This window comes from Biomphalaria glabrata, chromosome 5, assembly GCF_947242115.1.
Source record: "Biomphalaria glabrata chromosome 5, xgBioGlab47.1, whole genome shotgun sequence".
In the NCBI taxonomy this organism is placed as follows: domain Eukaryota; kingdom Metazoa; phylum Mollusca; class Gastropoda; family Planorbidae; genus Biomphalaria; species Biomphalaria glabrata.
This window is the reverse complement of record NC_074715.1, coordinates 35,690,072-35,711,184: the sequence shown is the minus strand read 5'-3', so window position 1 is coordinate 35,711,184 and position 21,113 is coordinate 35,690,072. Positions and strand designations below refer to the sequence as shown.

Genomic DNA, 21,113 nt, shown 5'->3' with positions numbered 1-21,113 from the left:
TTTCATTACTTGAATGTTATAAAAGGGGGGGGGAGTTGACGATATGGGTTTTATCTAAACTGATCATCGCTTTTTAATAGCAATTATAATAATTAATTAAGCCTACCCAAACCGTTATCTCTTTGTTTTAATTAATTGAAAGACACAATTTAAAATAATAGAAATTAGCTGCTTTCAGATAATATTTAGTAGCAATGAGGTTAAAAATATATTTCTGATAGACACAGGATCAGAGAATGTTTACATCGACTGCTCGCGTGTCGTCATTTGGAGATCTTTGCATTGAGAGAACAGTTTGACATTCACCGTGTGCTATCTATGTCTGTACTTAGACTGGAAGTGACATTGACATTTGTTGACAGCTGTCTATGTCAATTCAGTACGCATGCATCTAGGTATTTAAGTGTTCAGGGTCGATAGCACCATGTACACAAGTCATGTAGATGTGGATCTGTCAGAGCCACTCAATGCAATGTGAAAACACTTGACTTGCATTGTTTCCGCGATGTCATCATCGGCCTAGTTGAGTTTCTCTGGGAAATTTCAACCGAACAGTTTGGCACAAAGTTGGAATTGAAGGATGTTCTTATTAAACTAATGAATTGTTCCTTAAAAGCTCTCCAGTCTATTGAAGCACACATACACACGTGTATAAGATCATTGGCTGGGTCTAATTGTGTTCACAGGTCCGATGTACTCAACGTGTTCTCACACTTTGACGAACTGTTCTCTCCTGAATGCAGCATCAACCAAGATTATCTCTGAGTACGTGGCAGAGCTTTGTTGATGTTTACATGTGGTATTTGTAGCTGTGTTAATGAGTTGTGGCGCGAGTATTTAGGCATGCAATGCTTGATGATGTGCTGCCAATACAGAGAGTCAGACAAAAGGTGAAGCCAGTAGAGATGTAAGAACCACAGTTCAACCAAGTGACTTGAGTCTAACACCACAATTAGATGGTAAGAGCGTAAGAGAGAGAAAATAGCAGAGAAAGAAAGAAAAAAAGAATATGTAAAGAAAGAGAGAAGTGTGTGTTCTTCCCTGTAAATCTAGAGAAGTCTGCCCATTTTTTTTCCCGGAACCTTGAACATTAAGAGCTCAGCGAAAATTTCTCCCTTTCAATATAGTAATAAAAAATACACATTCTGATGGAAAGTTGAAGAACAAAAAATAGATCACACAGCAGAATACAGTCAGCCTTATAAACTCAATATGACAATTAACTAGCTCATTATTCTTATTTCATTGGTAATTCTTTAAAATGGAAACATGTTGTTAATACTTCATGAGTCTACCTGTTATAATAAACCAGTTAGAACATAGAATTCTCCAGTGAATACAATGAAAAAGCAGTTTAGTTTCATATGACTTTCTATCTCAGACACACTCGTGTTATTAGTGTGCCCACTGCCTGTACTCGTCTTATATTGCGAAAGAAACTTGGTCATGTTGAAATCACTTTTGGCTGCAGTTTAGCGATACCATTCAGGTACAGGTTGAGAGTTGTTCACTTGCATAGTGTTACGTATTTCTGAATCTTCTGGCTAGATGTATTAGTTGTCACACAAATAAAAACACAGCAAAGAACTTGACGACTAAACTTTCAGTTTCATATAACTTTAATGACTATTAACTCTAACAATTCGTTACTGTAACATGTAGCGTAGAAGACTGTACAATATCTGTCAGTTTACAGTTAGCTATACTTCGTTGCAATTCATCTCTTCACTTCGTTGCAATTCATCTCTTCTCAACTTTCCTCGAGCCGTATTCCACAGAACAGACCAACGACACACTTCCCAGTGTCGCTCCAGGTCTCCCAAAGCTGAACCAAGTCGTACTCAAGTCTACCGAATCAGAACCGCACACGTCTTACATCGACTGTATCGACTGTAACGGCTCAAGTCCACTGTAGTTCGCTGTATAGACTTTAGCGACAGTAGTCCACTCCAGTTAACTCTACCCTAGTTAACTTGCATCGAGTCGTACACATTTCTCTTCCACAGAGCCGCACACGTCTTACATCGTCTGTATCGACTGTAACGGCTCACTCACGACTCCATACGACTGACTTTCACATTAACTTTCTGGCTTATATAGAGTCCCTAATCGCTTCTCCAAAGTTGCACAAACACGGCTAGTATTCTCTGAAATAACACGTGAGGAAACGTCACATCCTGTCTCTATTTATACACGTAGATTCCAGAAAACACTCGATGCAGTGTCATCAAGTCGGGGTCACACGTAGTGACCTTTATCTGTCACTGTTCATTAGTAACTGTCCCTCTACTTAGATCTATTCGTCCCCTGGAACAACACGTGAGGACACGTCACATCCTGTCTTTGTTTGTACATGTAGATTCCAGGGAACACTAGCTGCTGTGTCATCTCGCCGGGGTCATACGTTGACCTCTACCTATCACTGTTCATTTGTAACACTGCCCCCTTCTTAGATCTGTTCGTCCCGAACAGATTCTACTTCATCACGATACTGATGAAATCGATCGACGATCAATTAGGAAGCTTTGGTGGTTGCCCCCTTCTCAGAGATGTTCTTTCAATCTGGCAGTTGTCCATCTTCTTTCCATAGAAGAATGGGAGCCAAATCCTCATTTTTCAGCAGTTCCTCACAAATGTTTTCATCAATCTTGGTATGGAAACATCGACCTTCAGATGACGACATTGGGCACTCTTGTCGAGAAAATTCATCAGCATTCTAACGAGTTTGTGCTTCACTGGCTGAGTTTTACATTTTCAAGCATCTTTCTACAGAGCTTCTTCAGAGATAACTAGGTTCATCACAGTGCAGCAATATTCACATGCTCTTCTTTTAAACAACAGCAACTGACTTGGGTTTGTACGATGTTGGGTTGATCTTCTTGTACAGTTCTGTCACGGATGGTTACGCACTACAGTTCTGACATCTTAAACTACTTCTTTTCTGTCCTTCTTGCTTCTGACTTAATTAGCGTTCTTCTAAAACCTCTGTTATACTTCATCAACCTATTCTCATGGGGAATGTTCTTAGATTATTCATTAGTGGCTTCACACTTTCAACTGATTCGTAAGGCTTTCTTCGTTGGTTTGATGGTTCCGGACAGAATCTTTCTAACAACATGGGCTATGGAGTTTCATTAGTGCATGTGGGGGTCTATCAGTGGGAGAAGTGGTGGGCTTGTTTTCTAACAACATGGGCTATGGAGTTTCATAAATGCAGGTGGGGGTCTATCAGTGGGAGAAGGGGTGGGTTTGTATCTTGATCTTGTTGGGGCCATCCACATTGCACTCTGCATGTGTCGCTTTCTCCGCTTCCTCCATTTGATATTTCTTTGGTTGCGTTGATGTCGTTGTCTTACTTTCTTGTCAATCAATGCTGATGGCAGCCACATAGCACATAGGAAGGTATTGCATTTCATGGCTGTAGTCATCAAGACTGTTGATCTAACAAGTTGTTTCAGCATTATTCTTCGATGGGTGCTTTGCGAATGAGCTGCAAGTCCACTTGAAGGCAAGTTGTCAAACACGTCATCACCTTCATCCGAGTCTGGAGGACTCGACTGTGGGGCAGGTTGATAACATTCAACGTGCAAAGGTCCATCAACTTCAGCATCAGTTTCTATTGTAATTCCTAAATGCAATACCTTCCTATGTGCTATGTGGCTGCCATCAGCATTGATTGACAAGAAAGTAAGACAACGACATCAACGCAACCAAAGAAATATCAAATGGAGGAAGCGGAGAAAGCGACACATGCAGAGTGCAATGTGGATGGCCCCAACAAGATCAAGATACAAACCCACCCCTTCTCCCACTGATAGACCCCCACCTGCATTTATGAAACTCCATAGCCCATGTTGTTAGAAAACAAGCCCACCACTTCTCCCACTGATAGACCCCCACATGCACTAATGAAACTCCATAGCCCATGTTGTTAGAAAGATTCTGTCCGGAACCATCAAACCAACGAAGAAAGCCTTACGAATCAGTTGAAAGTGTGAAGCCACTAATGAATAATCTAAGAACATTCCCCATGAGAATAGGTTGATGAAGTATAACAGAGGTTTTAGAAGAACGCTAATTAAGTCAGAAGCAAGAAGGACAGAAAAGAAGTAGTTTAAGATGTCAGAACTGTAGTGCGTAACCATCCGTGACAGAACTGTACAAGAAGATCAACCCAACATCGTACAAACCCAAGTCAGTTGCTGTTGTTTAAAAGAAGAGCATGTGAATATTGCTGCACTGTGATGAACCTAGTTATCTCTGAAGAAGCTCTGTAGAAAGATGCTTGAAAATGTAAAACTCAGCCAGTGAAGCACAAACTCGTTAGAATGCTGATGAATTTTCTCGACAAGAGTGCCCAATGTCGTCATCTGAAGGTCGATGTTTCCATACCAAGATTGATGAAAACATTTGTGAGGAACTGCTGAAAAATGAGGATTTGGCTCCCATTCTTCTATGGAAAGAAGATGGACAACTGCCAGATTGAAAGAACATCTCTGAGAAGGGGGCAACCACCAAAGCTTCCTAATTGATCGTCGATCGATTTCATCAGTATCGTGATGAAGTAGAATCTGTTCGGGACGAACAGATCTAAGAAGGGGGCAGTGTTACAAATGAACAGTGATAGGTAGAGGTCAACGTATGACCCCGGCGAGATGACACAGCAGCTAGTGTTCCCTGGAATCTACATGTACAAACAAAGACAGGATGTGACGTGTCCTCACGTGTTGTTCCAGGGGACGAATAGATCTAAGTAGAGGGACAGTTACTAATGAACAGTGACAGATAAAGGTCACTACGTGTGACCCCGACTTGATGACACTGCATCGAGTGTTTTCTGGAATCTACGTGTATAAATAGAGACAGGATGTGACGTTTCCTCACGTGTTATTTCAGAGAATACTAGCCGTGTTTGTGCAACTTTGGAGAAGCGATTAGGGACTCTATATAAGCCAGAAAGTTAATGTGAAAGTCAGTCGTATGGAGTCGTGAGTGAGCCGTTACAGTCGATACAGACGATGTAAGACGTGTGCGGCTCTGTGGAAGAGAAATGTGTACGACTCGATGCAAGTTAACTAGGGTAGAGTTAACTGGAGTGGACTACTGTCGCTAAAGTCTATACAGCGAACTACAGTGGACTTGAGCCGTTACAGTCGATACAGTCGATGTAAGACGTGTGCGGTTCTGATTCGGTAGACTTGAGTACGACTTGGTTCAGCTTTGGGAGACCTGGAGCGACACTGGGAAGTGTGTCGTTGGTCTGTTCTGTGGAATACGGCTCGAGGAAAGTTGAGAAGAGATGAATTGCAACGAAGTGAAGAGATGAATTGCAACGAAGTATAGCTAACTGTAAACTGACAGATATTGTACAGTCTTCTACGCTACATGTTACAGTAACGAATTGTTAGAGTTAATAGTCATTAAAGTTATATGAAACTGAAAGTTTAGTCGTCAAGTTCTTTGCTGTGTTTTTATTTGTGTGACAACTAATACATCTAGCCAGAAGATTCAGAAATACGTAACAATAGTTTTATGTCATAAGCCATTGCCCGGTCCATTATTATCGAAATCACCCAAGAAGTGATAAGCCAGGCAAGGTGGGGGGCGGGGGGGGGATAAAAGTTGAGAGCGTAAAGCCTGAAGGTCCCGACAACAACAAGAGGGGCGTTGTTCGACATGTGCAATGGGGCGCCGGGTCAAACCTGAGTGACTCAGTCCTGATCAGAGATCCTGCAGCTGTTCGCCATAGCCGGAGGATCGGGTCTGGTAGGGGCGCTGTTGTCTGATTTGAGGGGGAGAGAGTTCTTATGAATACATCTCTATCTCGGTAGACGTGTCAGGAGCTGAAGAATCTACCTGCGACTATGTTCTTAGTTTCTGTGAGTGTCCTACAGCTAGTCTGTTGTGACAAGATACAGACTTAAGGTTATGTCATTCAACTGACAGTATGCCCAAATGACCCTATAGTGTAGAGTCTAAGCTTCTAGGATTCTGGTGAAGATAGGGTCCTTCTGTTGTTATGTGTGACATTGTGAACTGTACCGAGCTCAGTATCCAAACTTTTTTTCATTTATAATCATCGTACAATATTTGAGTGAATATTTTCATGAATATCACTCTAATAACTATACCTTTTTACAAATATCACTAACTAATGCGATTACAGTGACTGACAATTACTGTCACAATAACAATGAATGACAATAACAATGAATGACAATAACAATGAATGACAATCGATGTACTTGCTAAAGTTCGTGATAATCTAGAATTCGTTACAATGTGATTTCTGCAACATTGAAAATAAATGATATCTTTATTTATATTTACTAACAGTGCAATTATTAGGCTGGCCTTGTGAATGAAATCTTTTTTTTTTCATTTTTAAAACTATTAAATTAAAAACTCCAATAAAATTCATATACTGGTAGTGTCTTTTTTTTTAATTCTCTCTCTCTCTCTCTGTCTCTCTCTCTCTTCACCTTTACACTTTCTCATTTTCCCTCTGTCTCTTTCCTTTTGTGTCGCTTTCTTTTTCTTTCCCTTTTCTCTCTCTCTCTCTCTCTCTCTCTCTCACAAAAAGTCTTTTATATCATACATGTTCTTGCTCTCTCGCTTTCTCTCGCTTTCTCTCTCTCTCTCTCTCCCTCCATCCCTCTCCCTCTCTCTCCCTCCCTCTCCCTCTCTCTCCCTCACTCTCTCTCTCTCCCTCTCTCTCCCTCTCTCTCTCCCTCCCTCTCCCTCTCTCTCCCTCTCTCTCTCTCTCCCTCCCTTTCCCTCTCTCTCTCATGTTAAAACGAATATAACGACAATAACGCCAATGACGACACTGAAACATTTATTTCTGTTGACAAAGTTCTAGACATCACTCTATCCGTAGGCGGAACATTTGTGTGACATAATCCGGTAAGGACTCTTGAATCAAGACAAAACAATTTTTGATGGCATACTTTGTTTTACTTTCGTTCTTCACCGACATTTTACCGTATTTATCCGATGAAGTGCACATGTATAAAACAAACAGAGCCGGCACTACGCCTTGATGTGGCCAGCCCAGCAGAGACTTGACATTTGCCCACTACTTGAACAATGCGACGAGCGCTTGTTTTTTCACTTTTTTGTTTTATTTTCTTTTATGAATTCTGTTCAATGGAGCCAACAAGGAGAGAGGGGCGGGCGGCGTGCACGATAGAACAATGCGAAAATGATTGGTACTACGGAGCCACTTGTGGAAGGCCACGGTCCCAGGGGAAAGCTAGTGCATTAGGGTTATTGACTAGATCAACAAATCTTAAGACGCCCGACACCAGACTTAAGTGCGGATGACGATGGTCCCAGTCGGCTGCGGGTCATGGAAACAATGTTTCACGTGTTACATAATTTGTATCACATTCTTGTGTGTTTGGTGTGTGTTTGTGTATTGTGGTGTGTGTGTGGTGTGTGTGTGTTTATGTATTGTGTGTGTGTGTGGTATGTGGCTAGAGGAAAAAAGGTTAGAGTATATTGTTGGTCACTCGAGCCGATATCTTTAGTATTGTAATAAGTACACTTCACAACTGATGATGTATGTACTTTGTGATAGCTATCTAAAGACGAGCCAGTCTGATGAATTTTCAGAAGCCATTGAAGACAATTATACAAGTAACAGTTAATAACAATTGTAATCTCTTTGGTGGGTGTTTTCTTATTACCTTTTCAGTTTAATGACTTTGATAGGAGTTTATTGGCTACATGACACTCAACTGCTTTTTGTCTCTCTCTCTCTCTCTCAGTTTTCTTTCTCTCTCTCTCTCTCTCTCTCTGACAGTTGAACTGATACAGTCTCCCCCCATCTCTACACTAAGTGTAATATGAACATGAACATGAAATAATCCGATGGTCATCAGCTGTTAAGACACTCTTCACCTGAAACACAGTCTTGTGACCTCTCATTTGCCTATATAAATGATCAACATGAAGGAAGACTGTCAGTATTTCATTATCATCATTATCATCTGTTCCTTAACTTTCTTCGTAGGTGCTGTGACATTTCACGTATCCCATAGCCCTCCACTCTTGCCCTTCAGCAGCTGTTCTTAGCAGAAAGAGGCCGGTCCTTGCTTTCACGTTGCCCAGTCAGTTTTTCTTTGGGTAACTCTTTCTTCGTGCTTCCTCCACTGTACCATGAAGGATGACTTTTGAGAGTCATAGTAAGATGTATCTAGAAATCTTCCTTTACTTTGATGTCGAAGAGAGTCATATTAAGATGTATCTAGAAATCTTCCTTTACTTTGATGTCGAAGAGAGTCATAGTAAGATGTATCTAGAAATCTTCCTTTACTTTGATGTCGAAGAGAGTCATAGTAAGATGTATCTAGAAATCTTCCTTTACTTTGATGTCGAAGAGAGTCATAGTAAGATGTATCTAGAAATCTTCCTTTACTTTGATGTCGAAGAGAGTCATAGTAAGATGTATCTAGAAATATTCCTTTACTTTGATGTCTAAGGGATGCCTGAAATCTTGCAGTGTGTTCAAAACGTGATATTATTCATTATTATATTGTTTCATTTATCTGGTATTTGTGTTTTCTTCCTGTCCAAAACAATGATCAGTATTATAAATATCAGTGCATAATGTTGTTTATGTGTTGTGTCTGTTGCGCCACGTTCTAGATTAGGACAGCCATGCTTGTATTTAGATTCGCTCGATTCTGCATTAATGCTTGTTTACTCGACGTGTTGATCTTTGACCTGCTATAGCACACCCAACATTCGCTCACACACAACACACAAAGGCTATACACATAACACACATACAAAACCACACACATGTGACTACATTTCTGAATCTCTGCCAAATGCTGAAACGGCAGAAATGTGTGTGTGTGTGTGTGTGTCCAAATTTAAATGTAGCCTTTCTTGTTATTTATCTTTCTCTCACGTGCAGATGTCACTTGTTGATATTTGGGGCCAAAAAAAAAATCTGGAGTGAATGCGTAACATTTAACGCAATTTTATAAATTAAAAAACAATTATAGCTGCTATCACCTTAGTCTGATAATCTTTGGAGCCCAGTGCTTTTAATAAATAGATACAAATAGAATTTACCTGTCATAGGCCTGTCATTAACAAGTTTGTTATTAGAGTGTCTGCAGCTACAACTGTGTTTGTCGCCACTGGGAAATATAGCTGGAGATGTCTGTCCATTGCTAATGAAAGAAACTCATTTTAATATGACGTAGATTTAAAACTTGAAGCCATAGTTAACACACGAGCCACAATCTGCAAAGCATGAGGGAGATTTGTTCTAGGTCATTCTAGGAGATGGTAAACTGGAAATGATGAGCTATCAAACAATTATATTTAACGTTTGATTCGTGGATAACTTGAATGATGTCAGTAAACGGCATTGTCTTGGGATACAAAGCTTCGAGCTAAGACGCAAAGAAAATGTACCACAGCAGACCTGCCTGAGAACACAATCAGACATATCCCTTTAACTTCTCTTTGACTTGATTGTAATCGACTTTTCAAAGCGAGGATCAGACTCCAAAGCCTCATTGGAGTTCATAAGAATAGAGGTTTCACTCATTCTCAGCCTCGAAAGAGGAGATTGTTAGCTTATGTTTAGTTGTTCTTAGTTTGTGTTTGTTTGTTTGTATCATGTAGCCAGCACAACGACCAACCGCCTTTGCTTTTCCCCAACTAATGTCAGGTACCCATTAGAGCTGAGTGGACTCAGAGGTGCCCACAGATTCCAAAGTTGAAAGGCCCAGTCTTCACCAGGATTCGGATCCGGGACCCCAGTTCGGAAGCCAATCGCTTTACCACTCAGCCACCGCGACTCCCCTGGCTTAACTGATGTCTTATAATTAATCTAATTGTTTTGAAAAGGCTCAATCTCTTATTCGAATCCTCATGTGGCTGCAATAAAAAATATGTTGAGGAAAATAGAGTTTACAAGATTACTATTCTTTTTAAATTAGGTCTAGCGTATAATGCATACTAATTAGCTTTTTCTCTTTAAAAAAACTGCTTGCATAACTGATTTTAAAAATTAGATTTTTCGCTTTCAGAAAAAAAAGTAGCCGTTACATCAGAACTTTGAATGTTCTAAAATATTGTGATGTCGGATTTTCAATAACTTTTCTAGTTTACGAGATCTAAACGGGACGGCCGACAGACGGACAGACAATTCGCACAAAACTAATAGCGTCTTTTCCCCTTTCGGGGACCGCTAAAAAAACATCATAATTTCACAATTAATGCTGACATATACTTTATAAAATAACTTGATCCATTGAACTATTAAAAGCCTAATTTAATCCCTGGAACTAGTATAGCACTAACTTGATCCGCAGTACTATCATAACAATACTGCCGGCTGACAACGGCTTTGTCTGCACTAGAATCGGAAAAATATGTAGGTTGAAACTGGGGTTAACTGAAAAACTGTACTCTTCCTTGATCATCGGAGTTGTAGACATTGCCATTATCATAACACTATTACTATCCTGTCGTGATCAGTGAAACTATTGTTGTAATTCGTAATTCTCTAAGGCAGGCACTCAACGAAAGACAGGTCGACAGAAGTAAACGATGTATTTATTTATGATAAATGCAAATGAAGCATCGACAAATGGTACGGGTAATAGTAACTAGTTAGACTTGGACTTCGGCTATAAAGTCACAGGGAGTAATATGTCTAAGTTCTAAGAGTCCTACTTTATACCAGAACACAGAACAGACCACCGACACAATTCCCAGTGTCGTTCCAGGTCTCCCAAACAGTTTTCTAGTATCACACAGGACAGCACTCAGCACCAGACTGTTCAGACTCCCATGACTTCTAGCCGGCTTCCCAACAGTCCTTCTTGTTTACGTTCACTAGTGCGCTGGTGCGCACCTCAAGCACTGGTGCAAGGCTGGGTTACAACACTATCTTAGCCCTAACATGATCACTGAAACTATCTTAGCCCTAACGTGATCACTGAAACTATCTTAGCCCTAACGTGATCAATGAAACTATCTTAACCCTAACGTGATCACTGAAACTATCTTAGCCCTAATATCATCACTGAAACTATCTTAACCCTAACGTGATCACTGAAACTATCTTAGCCCTAACGTCATCACTGAAACTATCTTAGCCCTAACGTGATCACTGAAACTATCTTAGCCCTAACATCATCACTGAAACTATCTTAGCCCTAACATCATCACTGGAACTATCTTAACCCTAACGTGATCACTGAAACTATCTTAGCCCTAACATCATCACTGAAACAATCTTAGCCCTAACGTGATCAATGAAACTATCTTAACCCTAACGTGATCACTGAAACTATCTTAGCCCTAATATCATCACTGAAACTATCTTAACCCTAACGTGATCACTGAAACTATCTTAGCCCTAACGTGATCACTGAAACTATCTTAGCCCTAACATCATCACTGAAACTATCTTAGCCCTAACATCATCACTGGAACTATCTTAACCCTAACGTGATCACTGAAACTATCTTAGCCCTAACATCATCACTGAAACAATCTTAGCCCTAACGTGATCAATAAAACTATCTTAACCCTAACGTGATCACTGAAACTATCTTAGCCCTAATATCATCACTGAAACTATCTTAACCCTAACGTGATCACTGAAACCATCTTAGCCCTAACGTCATCACTGAAACTATCTTAGCCCTAACGTGATCACTGAAACTATCTTAGCCCTAACATCATCACTGAAACTATCTTAGCCCTAACATCATCACTGGAACTATCTTAGCGCTAACGTGATCACTGAAACTATCTTAGCCCTAACGTGATCACTGAACTATCTTAGCCCTAACGTGATCAATGAAACTATCTTAGCCCTAACGTGATCCCCAACAAGATCCAAAACTTTCCACCTCCCAGTGAGTGTACTTTATAAATCAACTACTTGTGAAACAATCTCAGAACTCGCATGCTCTCATCCAGAGTTGCTTTGTTTGTTCTTTTCTATTGACCCAATTTCTTCTGACAAACATTCATCCCACAGAAGTAATCATGCAAACTCCTTCTGACACCAGCTCTTGTTCTTAATTATTTCTAATGAGCTGCAAAGTGCTCAGCCCCCCCCCCCCAATAAACAAACCACCCCAACACCTACACAACACACGACCAATCACTCTCTCCAAGTACCACGTGATCATTTGCTCCTATCTCTGTGACGTCATTATACCCTAAAAACTCTTGAGTTTTCATTAGACTGCATGTTTTTTTAAAGACATTTCAATGTTCAAAATATTATGACAGGAAATGATTTTCTCCTTCACAACTGTAAACCGTACGTTCAACATTTAAAATTCTATGGAGGTTTTACAATAAAGTACATTTATAAGAAAGGCTGTGGACTGGATCATTACAATGCACATGAGAATTATCTTCATACATGGTTCATACGAGGTGCCTGTATAAAAGATAAGAAGACCTGAGAAAATAACCACTGTTAAGTCTCAAAAAATACAGAAAGTTGCTGTAACGATGATGTGTGACGGACGTGATAGAATAGCTCATAGCATTTTCAGAATAGGATGTACATTCCACCAAGTTGCTGGAGGTACTTGTGGATTTGAAGACATCACAGAAATCCTCCTTACCAAACACAACACTTTTAATCCTTAAGTTGAAATAATAAAAATATTGAATTCACACTATAAAAACACACCATAAAAACACACTATAAATAGACACTATAAGAACACAATATAACTTAATTTCAATAGTAGATTCACAAATGAACCTATTTTTGATCAACCAACTGATTCGGCCATTCTTCCCATTATATATATATATATATATATATATATATATATATATATATATATATATATATATATATATATATATATATATATATATATATATATATATATATATATATATATATAGTATGAGCATTGTAGGATTCTGAGTTGTTGCCCAAACTTTGTTACAGATTAAATATTACACCCAAAAAGCTTACAAAGAAAGAAGCAATCGCAACAGCAATGTGTAAAGATTTCTCTGGACGCCCGATGGTCTGAAAACAAATGCATCATCTACTTACCTAGAGGCGCCCTTGTTGTTCTAGGCGGTAAGAAAGTGGTGGTCGTGGGCGGTCTGGTCGACCACTCGTATCCATGGCAATGGAAGAAGTAGTCTGGGCAGCAATCATTGGCAGTTGCATTGCAGAAGACATCACAGTAACACTCTGTACCTAAGATTGGCACATTGCAGTCGTCGTTACGACTGTCACAACAATCTTGACCCCTAGGTCTCGTTGCACACCAGGGCCCCAATAAATCTTCCGCCCAACCCTCGAAAAAGGCCGAAGTCCTTGAGGAGGAGAGCAATAGAATGAAATACACTAAATATAGGGCACTAGGAGTCCGTGCATGCAGACAAGCCATGGGAAATAACTGCAGTAGATCGAAGAGTTAACTCTGGACGTTCCTGGTGTGAATGATCACCCTTAGCAGTAAGTAAATCCCTGTTATTTTCTGGAATGAAATACACTTGCCAACTTCAGTGCATCCATTTAGTTAAAGATCTTGAAGCGTTAGCCTGAAAGAAAGAAAGATTGTTCTTACATAGATGTTAACAAATTTTAAAATGTCACATGAAACTATCATGATGACAGACTTACACTCCATTAAATAGAAGGACAATATGATACCCCACCAGCTCAGAGAGGTCTAGCATTCTGGCTTCACACCAATGAAAATTGTTACCTTAAAAAGTTGTGCATTAAATGTCCAAGTGCCAACAAACATTTTGATTTAGAGGCTATGTGAGTGAAATAGAAATTCACAAATCATGACTCTACTTTAAAGAACACAACAACATTCAGAAAGTCACGTGACTTCCTTTATCTTCATTTACTTGACTACGTAGTCAACTGGTAGACCTTCTAGGTTAGACATGTTTAACTTTTCTCTTGTCGCAATCTCTATGTCTCTCTCTCTCTCTCTCTCTTCCTTTCTCTCTCGCTATCTTTCTATCTTTCCTTCTCTCTATTTCCCTTTCCCTCGCTCTTTCTCGATTTCTCTCTCTCTTCCTCTCTCTCTCTCTCTCTTTCTCTAGCTCAACAGCATTTTAAAATGTCAATACTTAAACACACAAAATTATATCATCAGGGTTACTAATAGATCTACAAATAACATCCATATATCATTTATTATTGCATTCATGTATCATTTTTAATAACATTCATATATCATTTATTATTACATTCATGTATCATTTTTAATAACATTCATATATCATTTATTATTACATTCATGTATCATTTATAATAACATTCATTATTCATATATCATTTATTATTACATTCATATATAATTCATACCAATACTCATATATTCATATTAATTAATGGCATATTTCATCACCTTTTATTCGACTTTCGAAATAAAATGTCCTAAATCTCACTCAACAAAGTGATTCTTGTATCGCACTGTCTCTCTCTCTCTAATTCTGAAGTATTTCTATTCAGTTTACTAGGCACACATTGGATTCCAAAGTCTAGCAGGTTGAGAAGAACATTTGAATGAGCTTTTTTTCTTCAGTTTCACGATGTTTCAACAGCTGGTGTTAATATTTTTAACACCTAAAATCTCTACAGAATTTTCTTTGATCAACAGTTTTTTTTTAGAAAACAAACAAACTGACTTAAAAGCTAAACAAAATGCTCAATCTTCAAGTTAAATTGAAGACATGTGCATAACACACACACACACACACACATACCTACATATGTATATATAATCATATGTCCTATACAAACTATTCCCCCCACTCAAAAGTTCCGCAAAAGATCAGCAATAGATCTAGAGTTGGTGTCGTGTCTACAAAAAGGACATTTTCTAAAACGGCATTACAACGAAGCTTGAAAATAAATTGACTTCTATGGCCATGGGTGGTCAGGCCAGAAAACATTGGCCTCTATTTCATACCTCTCCCACATACTCAAGGCATAGAAAAACTTATGAGTTAATTAAGACTATTAAAACCACACACACAAAGTAATCTCTCCCTTTTGCAGGCCCCACTTTGTGGACATAATAAGTTGGTAACAAGTTTTAACCATGGAGAATGTGACAGTTGAGAACTGAACTTGTAGAGTTCAACATATTTGATAGCCTTTAATGTATACAGTTTCCATGGAGCTCCTACATAGCAAAATGACACTTCCATGCGAATTATCTTTTTTGTGTGTGTGTGGGGGGGGGGGGAAGTTTTAATCTAATGAAAAAAACAACAACTAAGTTTTGACCGTAATATTTTTCTTCAAAATATAATCATCAAAACTCTAATTTGGCTGTTTTGAACACGACTTCAGCGGGTATTTCCGCACTCGACTCCAGTGTTTCTTTGCATTGAGTAAAGAGATGAATAAATAAATAGACGCTATAAGACGTTTTGCGCACCTTCACCAGTAGAAATGAACAGGACTGTTAACAGAAGGACTGGATTGTGCACAGTTCACTGAAAAGACCCCTGGCAATAACCAAGCATTACAAAAAAATACATTGACATAATAGACCATCGTTTCATATAGTAGGAATTAATTAATTTATTTTTTAAACGTGTAAGCTCAAACAATTGATGATGTTATACTTGTTAAAATTTAATTGTAAATAAAAAGTCACAAAGTGACATAGACCATGCTTTCTGTTCTTGCCAGATTGGCTTGAGACAAAAATGTCAAACCGTAATTTTATAAGGATGTTTAGGTTGTACTATGACTATAGATTTTTCTCCTTGGAGTGAAGTACCTCCTACTGTTGAGCACATATATTTGCTTTTAGATGTATTCATATTTTTAGTATTAGCATTAGTATAGGGCTCCACAGACATCTGAGGAAGTGTGCTCTAAGATGAACCAATGTCGTTCTACGACTGAAGGAGGCCAATATATTAGTAGTGCATTTATATTGAAGCCAAAAGAGAGTAGGTGCCTCTAAAAAAAACAACACCTGTCCAGGGCCTCCACTAACTAAACTCTGGCACTGGTACATTAAAGAAATTGATTATTGAACCAATGCTAATTTATTCTCACCACTGCTCCGACAGTGTCAGAATGACACAAACAGGAAAGGACCAAACTAACCCTAAACAAGCAAGCTACCTCAAGGCCATGCTAATCCACTTTTGTTAGTCGTTAGACACTGTCGCATTCTGTTCTCACACTCAACGAACGACAGGTAGACTGTGGGCGACTGGATATCGACTTCTTGATTTGTCAGCTGTTATTAAGAGTCTATTGTGAGACTGTGTGAATGACGACCAGCCCCGAGTGCCATTAGTCTAAGAACCGATAATTTTCGTATTAAATGTCCATATCCCACCCCCTAATTGTAGGCAAGAATGTTTACTGTCTCAAAGGATTAGGCAAGAATGTTTACTGTCTCAAAGGATTAGGCAAGAATGTTTACTGTCTCAAAGGATTAGGCAAGAATGTTTACTGTCTCAAAGGATTAGGCAAGAATGTTTACTGTCTCAAAGGATTAGGCAAGAATGTTTACTGTCTCAAAGGATTAGGCAAGAATGTTTACTGCCTCAAAGGATTAGGCAAGAATGTTTACTGTCTCAAAGGATTAGGCAAGAATGTTTACTGTCTCAAAGGATTAGGCAAGAATGTTTACTGTCTCAAAGGATTAGGCAAGAATGTTTACTGTCTCAAAGGATTAGGCAAGAATGTTTACTGTCTCAAAGGATTAGGCAAGAATGTTTACTGTCTCAAAGAATTAGGCAAGAATGTTTACTGTCTCAAAGGATTAGGCAAGAATGTTTACTGTCTCAAAGGATTAGGCAAGAATGTTTACTGTCTCAAAGGATTAGGCAAGAATGTTTACTGTCTCAAAGGTCAAAACAATTTTGTTTTCGACTTCTACTTTTCTCACCATTGCACACCACTAAACATTAGAGACACTAAGCTTTTCTCTGTCTCTCCCTCTCTCTGTCTCTCTGTCTCTCTCTCACACACACAAACACACACATACATACATACACACACACGCACACACACTTTTGCTCAACAGTGTAAACATCCAAATATCCAATTAAACAAGTTGAGGCGTCACCAAGGGAAAGATGTATCCGACAAACTCCTGGTCCAAAGTTACCTCTCTCTCTCTCTCTCTCTCCATTTCCCCCTCTCCTCACTCTCTCCCTCTCTCGTCTCAAAACAGATCTAATAACTTAGGAAATGTCGTATTTAGTTACCTAGCGACTAATTTAACCTTTCTTCTTTTTTTAAAACAAAACATTGCCGGTTATACACTTTAAAGGTTTTGCTCGAATTTAATAGAAGGATTGTTGTTGTTCTTGTCTATTTCGTTAGTTCGTTATTGTTACAATGCCTCTATTTAGTTAGTTCGTTATTGTTACAATGCCTCTATTTAGTTAGTTCGTTATTGTTACAATGCATCTATTTAGTTAGTTCGTTATTGTTACAATGCCTCTATTTAGTTAGTTCGTTATTGTTACAATGCCTCTATTTAGTTAGTTCGTTATTGTTACAATGCCTCTATTTAGTTAGTTCGTTATTGTTACAATGCCTCTATTTAGTTAGTTCGTTATTGTTACAATGCCTCTATTTAGTTAGTTCGTTATTGTTACAATGCCTCTATTTAGTTAGTTCGTTATTGTTACAATGCCTCTATTTAGTTAGTTCGCTATTGTTACAATGCCTCTATTTAGTTAGTTCGTTATTGTTACAATGCCTCTATTTAGTTAGTTCGCTATTGTTACAATGCCTCTATTTAGTTAGTTCGTTATTGTTACAATGCCTAAATTTAGTTAGTTCGTTATTGTTACAATGCCTCTATTTAGTTAGTTCGTTATTGTTACAATGCCTCTATTTAGTTAGTTCGTTATTGTTACAATGCCTCTATTTAGTTAGTTCGTTATTGTTACAATGCCTTTATTTAGTTAGTTCGTTATTGTTACAATGCCTCTATTTAGTTAGTTCGTTATTGTTACAATGCCTCTGTTTAATTAGTTCGTTATTGTTACAATGCCTCTATTTAGTTAGTTCGTTATTGTTACAATGCCTCTATTTAGTTAGTTCGTTATTGTTACAATGCCTCTATTTAGTTAGTTCGTTATTGTTACAATGCCTCTATTTAGTTAGTTCGTTATTGTTACAATGCCTCTATTTAGTTAGTTCGCTATTGTTACAATGCCTCTATTTAGTTAGTTCGTTATTGTTACAATGCCTTTATTTAGTTAGTTCGTTATTGTTACAATGCCTCTATTTAGTTAGTTCGTTATTGTTACAATGCCTCTGTTTAATTAGTTCGTTATTGTTACAATGCCTCTATTTAGTTAGTTCGTTATTGTTACAATGCCTTTATTTAGTTAGTTCGTTATTGTTACAATGCCTCTATTTAGTTAGTTCGTTATTGTTACAATGCCTCTGTTTAATTAGTTCGTTATTGTTACAATGCCTCTATTTAGTTAGTTCGTTATTGTTACAATGCCTCTATTTAGTTAGTTCGTTATTGTTACAATGCCTCTATTTAGTTAGTTCGTTATTGTTACAATGCCTCTATTTAGTTAGTTCGTTATTGTTACAATGCCTCTATTTCGTTAGTTCGTTCTAGAAGGCCTGAACACTGACCTGCAGCGTCGCCACCTGTGGGAAAGGGAGACCAATAGCTCCTTCCACGTCTAGGTCTACTGCATTGGAATTATTCAAGGAAAAACATTGTTTATTAAATTTAATGTTGCTTTAAGTTTATTGAAAGATTATCGGAGCTCTGATCATGTGGTTATATAAATCTAATATAGATTCTAGATATAGAAGTAGATCTTGATCTAGAGTTGATTTAAGAGTTCTACATAAAATAAAAGTACACATAAATAATTAGTTTCTTAATAATTCCTTCTGGTCATTCGATCAAGAAGCTGGCGGTGTAAACATGCGTTCGATAATCATTTCGAGTTTTGTTTTTTTATTTAATTTTTTTTATATATTTTATTTTATTTTAAATGGAGATAATGTCTTTTTTTTATGTCTTTTTTTTATGTTTTTCTTGTTTTTATACTAAAAAATAATTTACTGTTTAGACCGACTCCATTGTTAAACATTAGATTGATCAAGGATTATATCGAACAGTGGAGAGTTAGATCAAACCTTGTTTTTATCTATAGGAAAGAAAAGAAAAGCCGTGAATGCAGGAGATCAATACTTGCATTAAACAGAAGGAATTCCGTACCTGGGGCGTTTTTTTTTTTCTACATTCACTAGAATGACGAGAATCTCTAGGGGGCTGAAAGTAAACCAGGGATGAGGGCGAGAGTTGAGTGGCGGCGGTGGTGGCCCCCCGAGGGAAGATAACAACGGGCTACTTCAGGTGTTCATGACACCTCTTACGTAAGAGCCTTAAAGAACAAAAGAATCAGAAGGTTATCGTCTGCAATAGAAAAAAAAGGAAGTTATTGGGTCGTAGTTCACTTAGGACATAGATAGATAGATAGATAGATAGATAGATAGATAGATAGATAGATAGATAGATAGATAGATAGATAGATAGATAGATAGATAGATAGATAGATAGATAGATAGATAGATAGATAGATAAATAGATAGATAGATAGATAGGGTAAAGGTTAGGGTTAAGGGTTCTTTTTGAAGCTGTGCTGAACACTTGACTGTTGTGTGTCATTTGCTGTTGCTATGTGTGTACTTCAATATGTAAGTATGTGAAGGTTAAAATGTTTGATACGTCATAACCTCTTTTCATTCCCTACATTCTCTGATTTTAAAAAAAAATAGACACCAAATTTACTGTCTTGATAACAAAAACAACTTTTGATCTATGTAGAAGCAGACTCTAGAATTTTGAACTATTAACCAAGTTTTGACTCTCTTCAGTAAGTTCCTACATTTTACGATATCTGGAAAGACCAGTTCAAATGGGGCTAAGGGAAGCGAACAGGAGCGACCACAAATGGGCCCGTGCCAACTTAATAGATATGTGTTTGCGCGTGCGTGCGTTTGAGGTGTTTGCGTGTTCGTGCGAGTTATTTGTGTATAGCGCGTATAAGCAGATTCACGGGTCTGTGAGTTGATTCTCTTCAAAATGTTAAGACTAAACTTTGGACAAAAAATTGATGTCACAACTTTGTGGCAGGGTAATTTTAAAGTAAACATTGAGTAGAAACTTTTTAATCAGCGTAAAAAGTAGTAACTTCTCAATACTGTGAAGAGACGAAATCTGAGCTGGTTTGGTCATTTTGTAAGACATGACTCACTTTTTAAAGTCCTCAAGGTACACTGGTAGGGGCACAATGAAAAGGGTCGTCCAAAGAAAAGCTGGCTGGACAACATCAAAGAATGGACCTGCTGTCTGCTAACCGAGAATGGTGGAGGAAGGATTTGTTTACGCAAACTGTCACAGCACCACTACGACGAAAGTCAAAGGAAAGATGATAATAAAGAATAATGTATATTCGGAACACTTTCACACCAAATATTTCATACCTATTGTCTCACACCAAATGTTTCATACCTATACCTATTGTTTCACACCAATGTTTCATACCTATTGTCTCATACCAAATGTTTCATACCTATTTTTTCTCACACCAAATATTTCATACCTATTGTCTCACACCAAATGTTTCGTACCTATTGTCTCACACCAAATATTTCAAACCATACTCCAAAAAGACTTATCCTTCTTTTGCCGGACGTCTATTCAATGTGTATTTTAATTGAAAGATCAAGGTTAAAAATTTTATTTCATATGAATGGGGCAGAGTTAGAACTTTAATTAAGCTTTTACACCAAAATGTCTCTAGAAATCTAATTTAATATTACCCTATTTCTCTATTTTTACGGTTGGGGGCCGCCGCATAGTGGGCAATAGGAAAAAAGGTCTCGGTACTTAAAAGGTTGAGGGTTTAATGATCTTGGGTTCAGAAGAAACGACTGATCAAACATTTCTTGATTTGTTGACTAAAACATACGTCACATAATTAGACTTCTAAAAATTACTGATATGCTTTGATTTTGTCTCCGCTCAATAGACATCGTGGCTTATTTGATCTCTAGAAGGACGTCGCAATAAGAATAGAAGGGATCATGCTTCAGCGAA

General features: G+C 38.1%; 1 protein-coding gene across 3 annotated transcripts in view; it reads right to left on the bottom strand.

Annotated features, from left to right (window-relative positions):
• The window catches only part of LOC106066014 (uncharacterized peptidase C1-like protein F26E4.3), a 65,706-nt gene that overhangs the window by 36,083 nt on the left and 8,510 nt on the right, over window positions 1–21,113 (bottom strand). For all 3 annotated transcript variants that reach the window (XM_013224974.2, XM_013224986.2, XM_056029043.1), the window contains exon 2: window positions 13,073–13,569. In XM_013224974.2, the coding sequence (XP_013080428.2) occupies window positions 13,073–13,415 (343 nt within the window). In that variant the 5' untranslated portion in view covers window positions 13,416–13,569. The remainder of the gene's footprint in view (window positions 1–13,072; window positions 13,570–21,113) is intronic.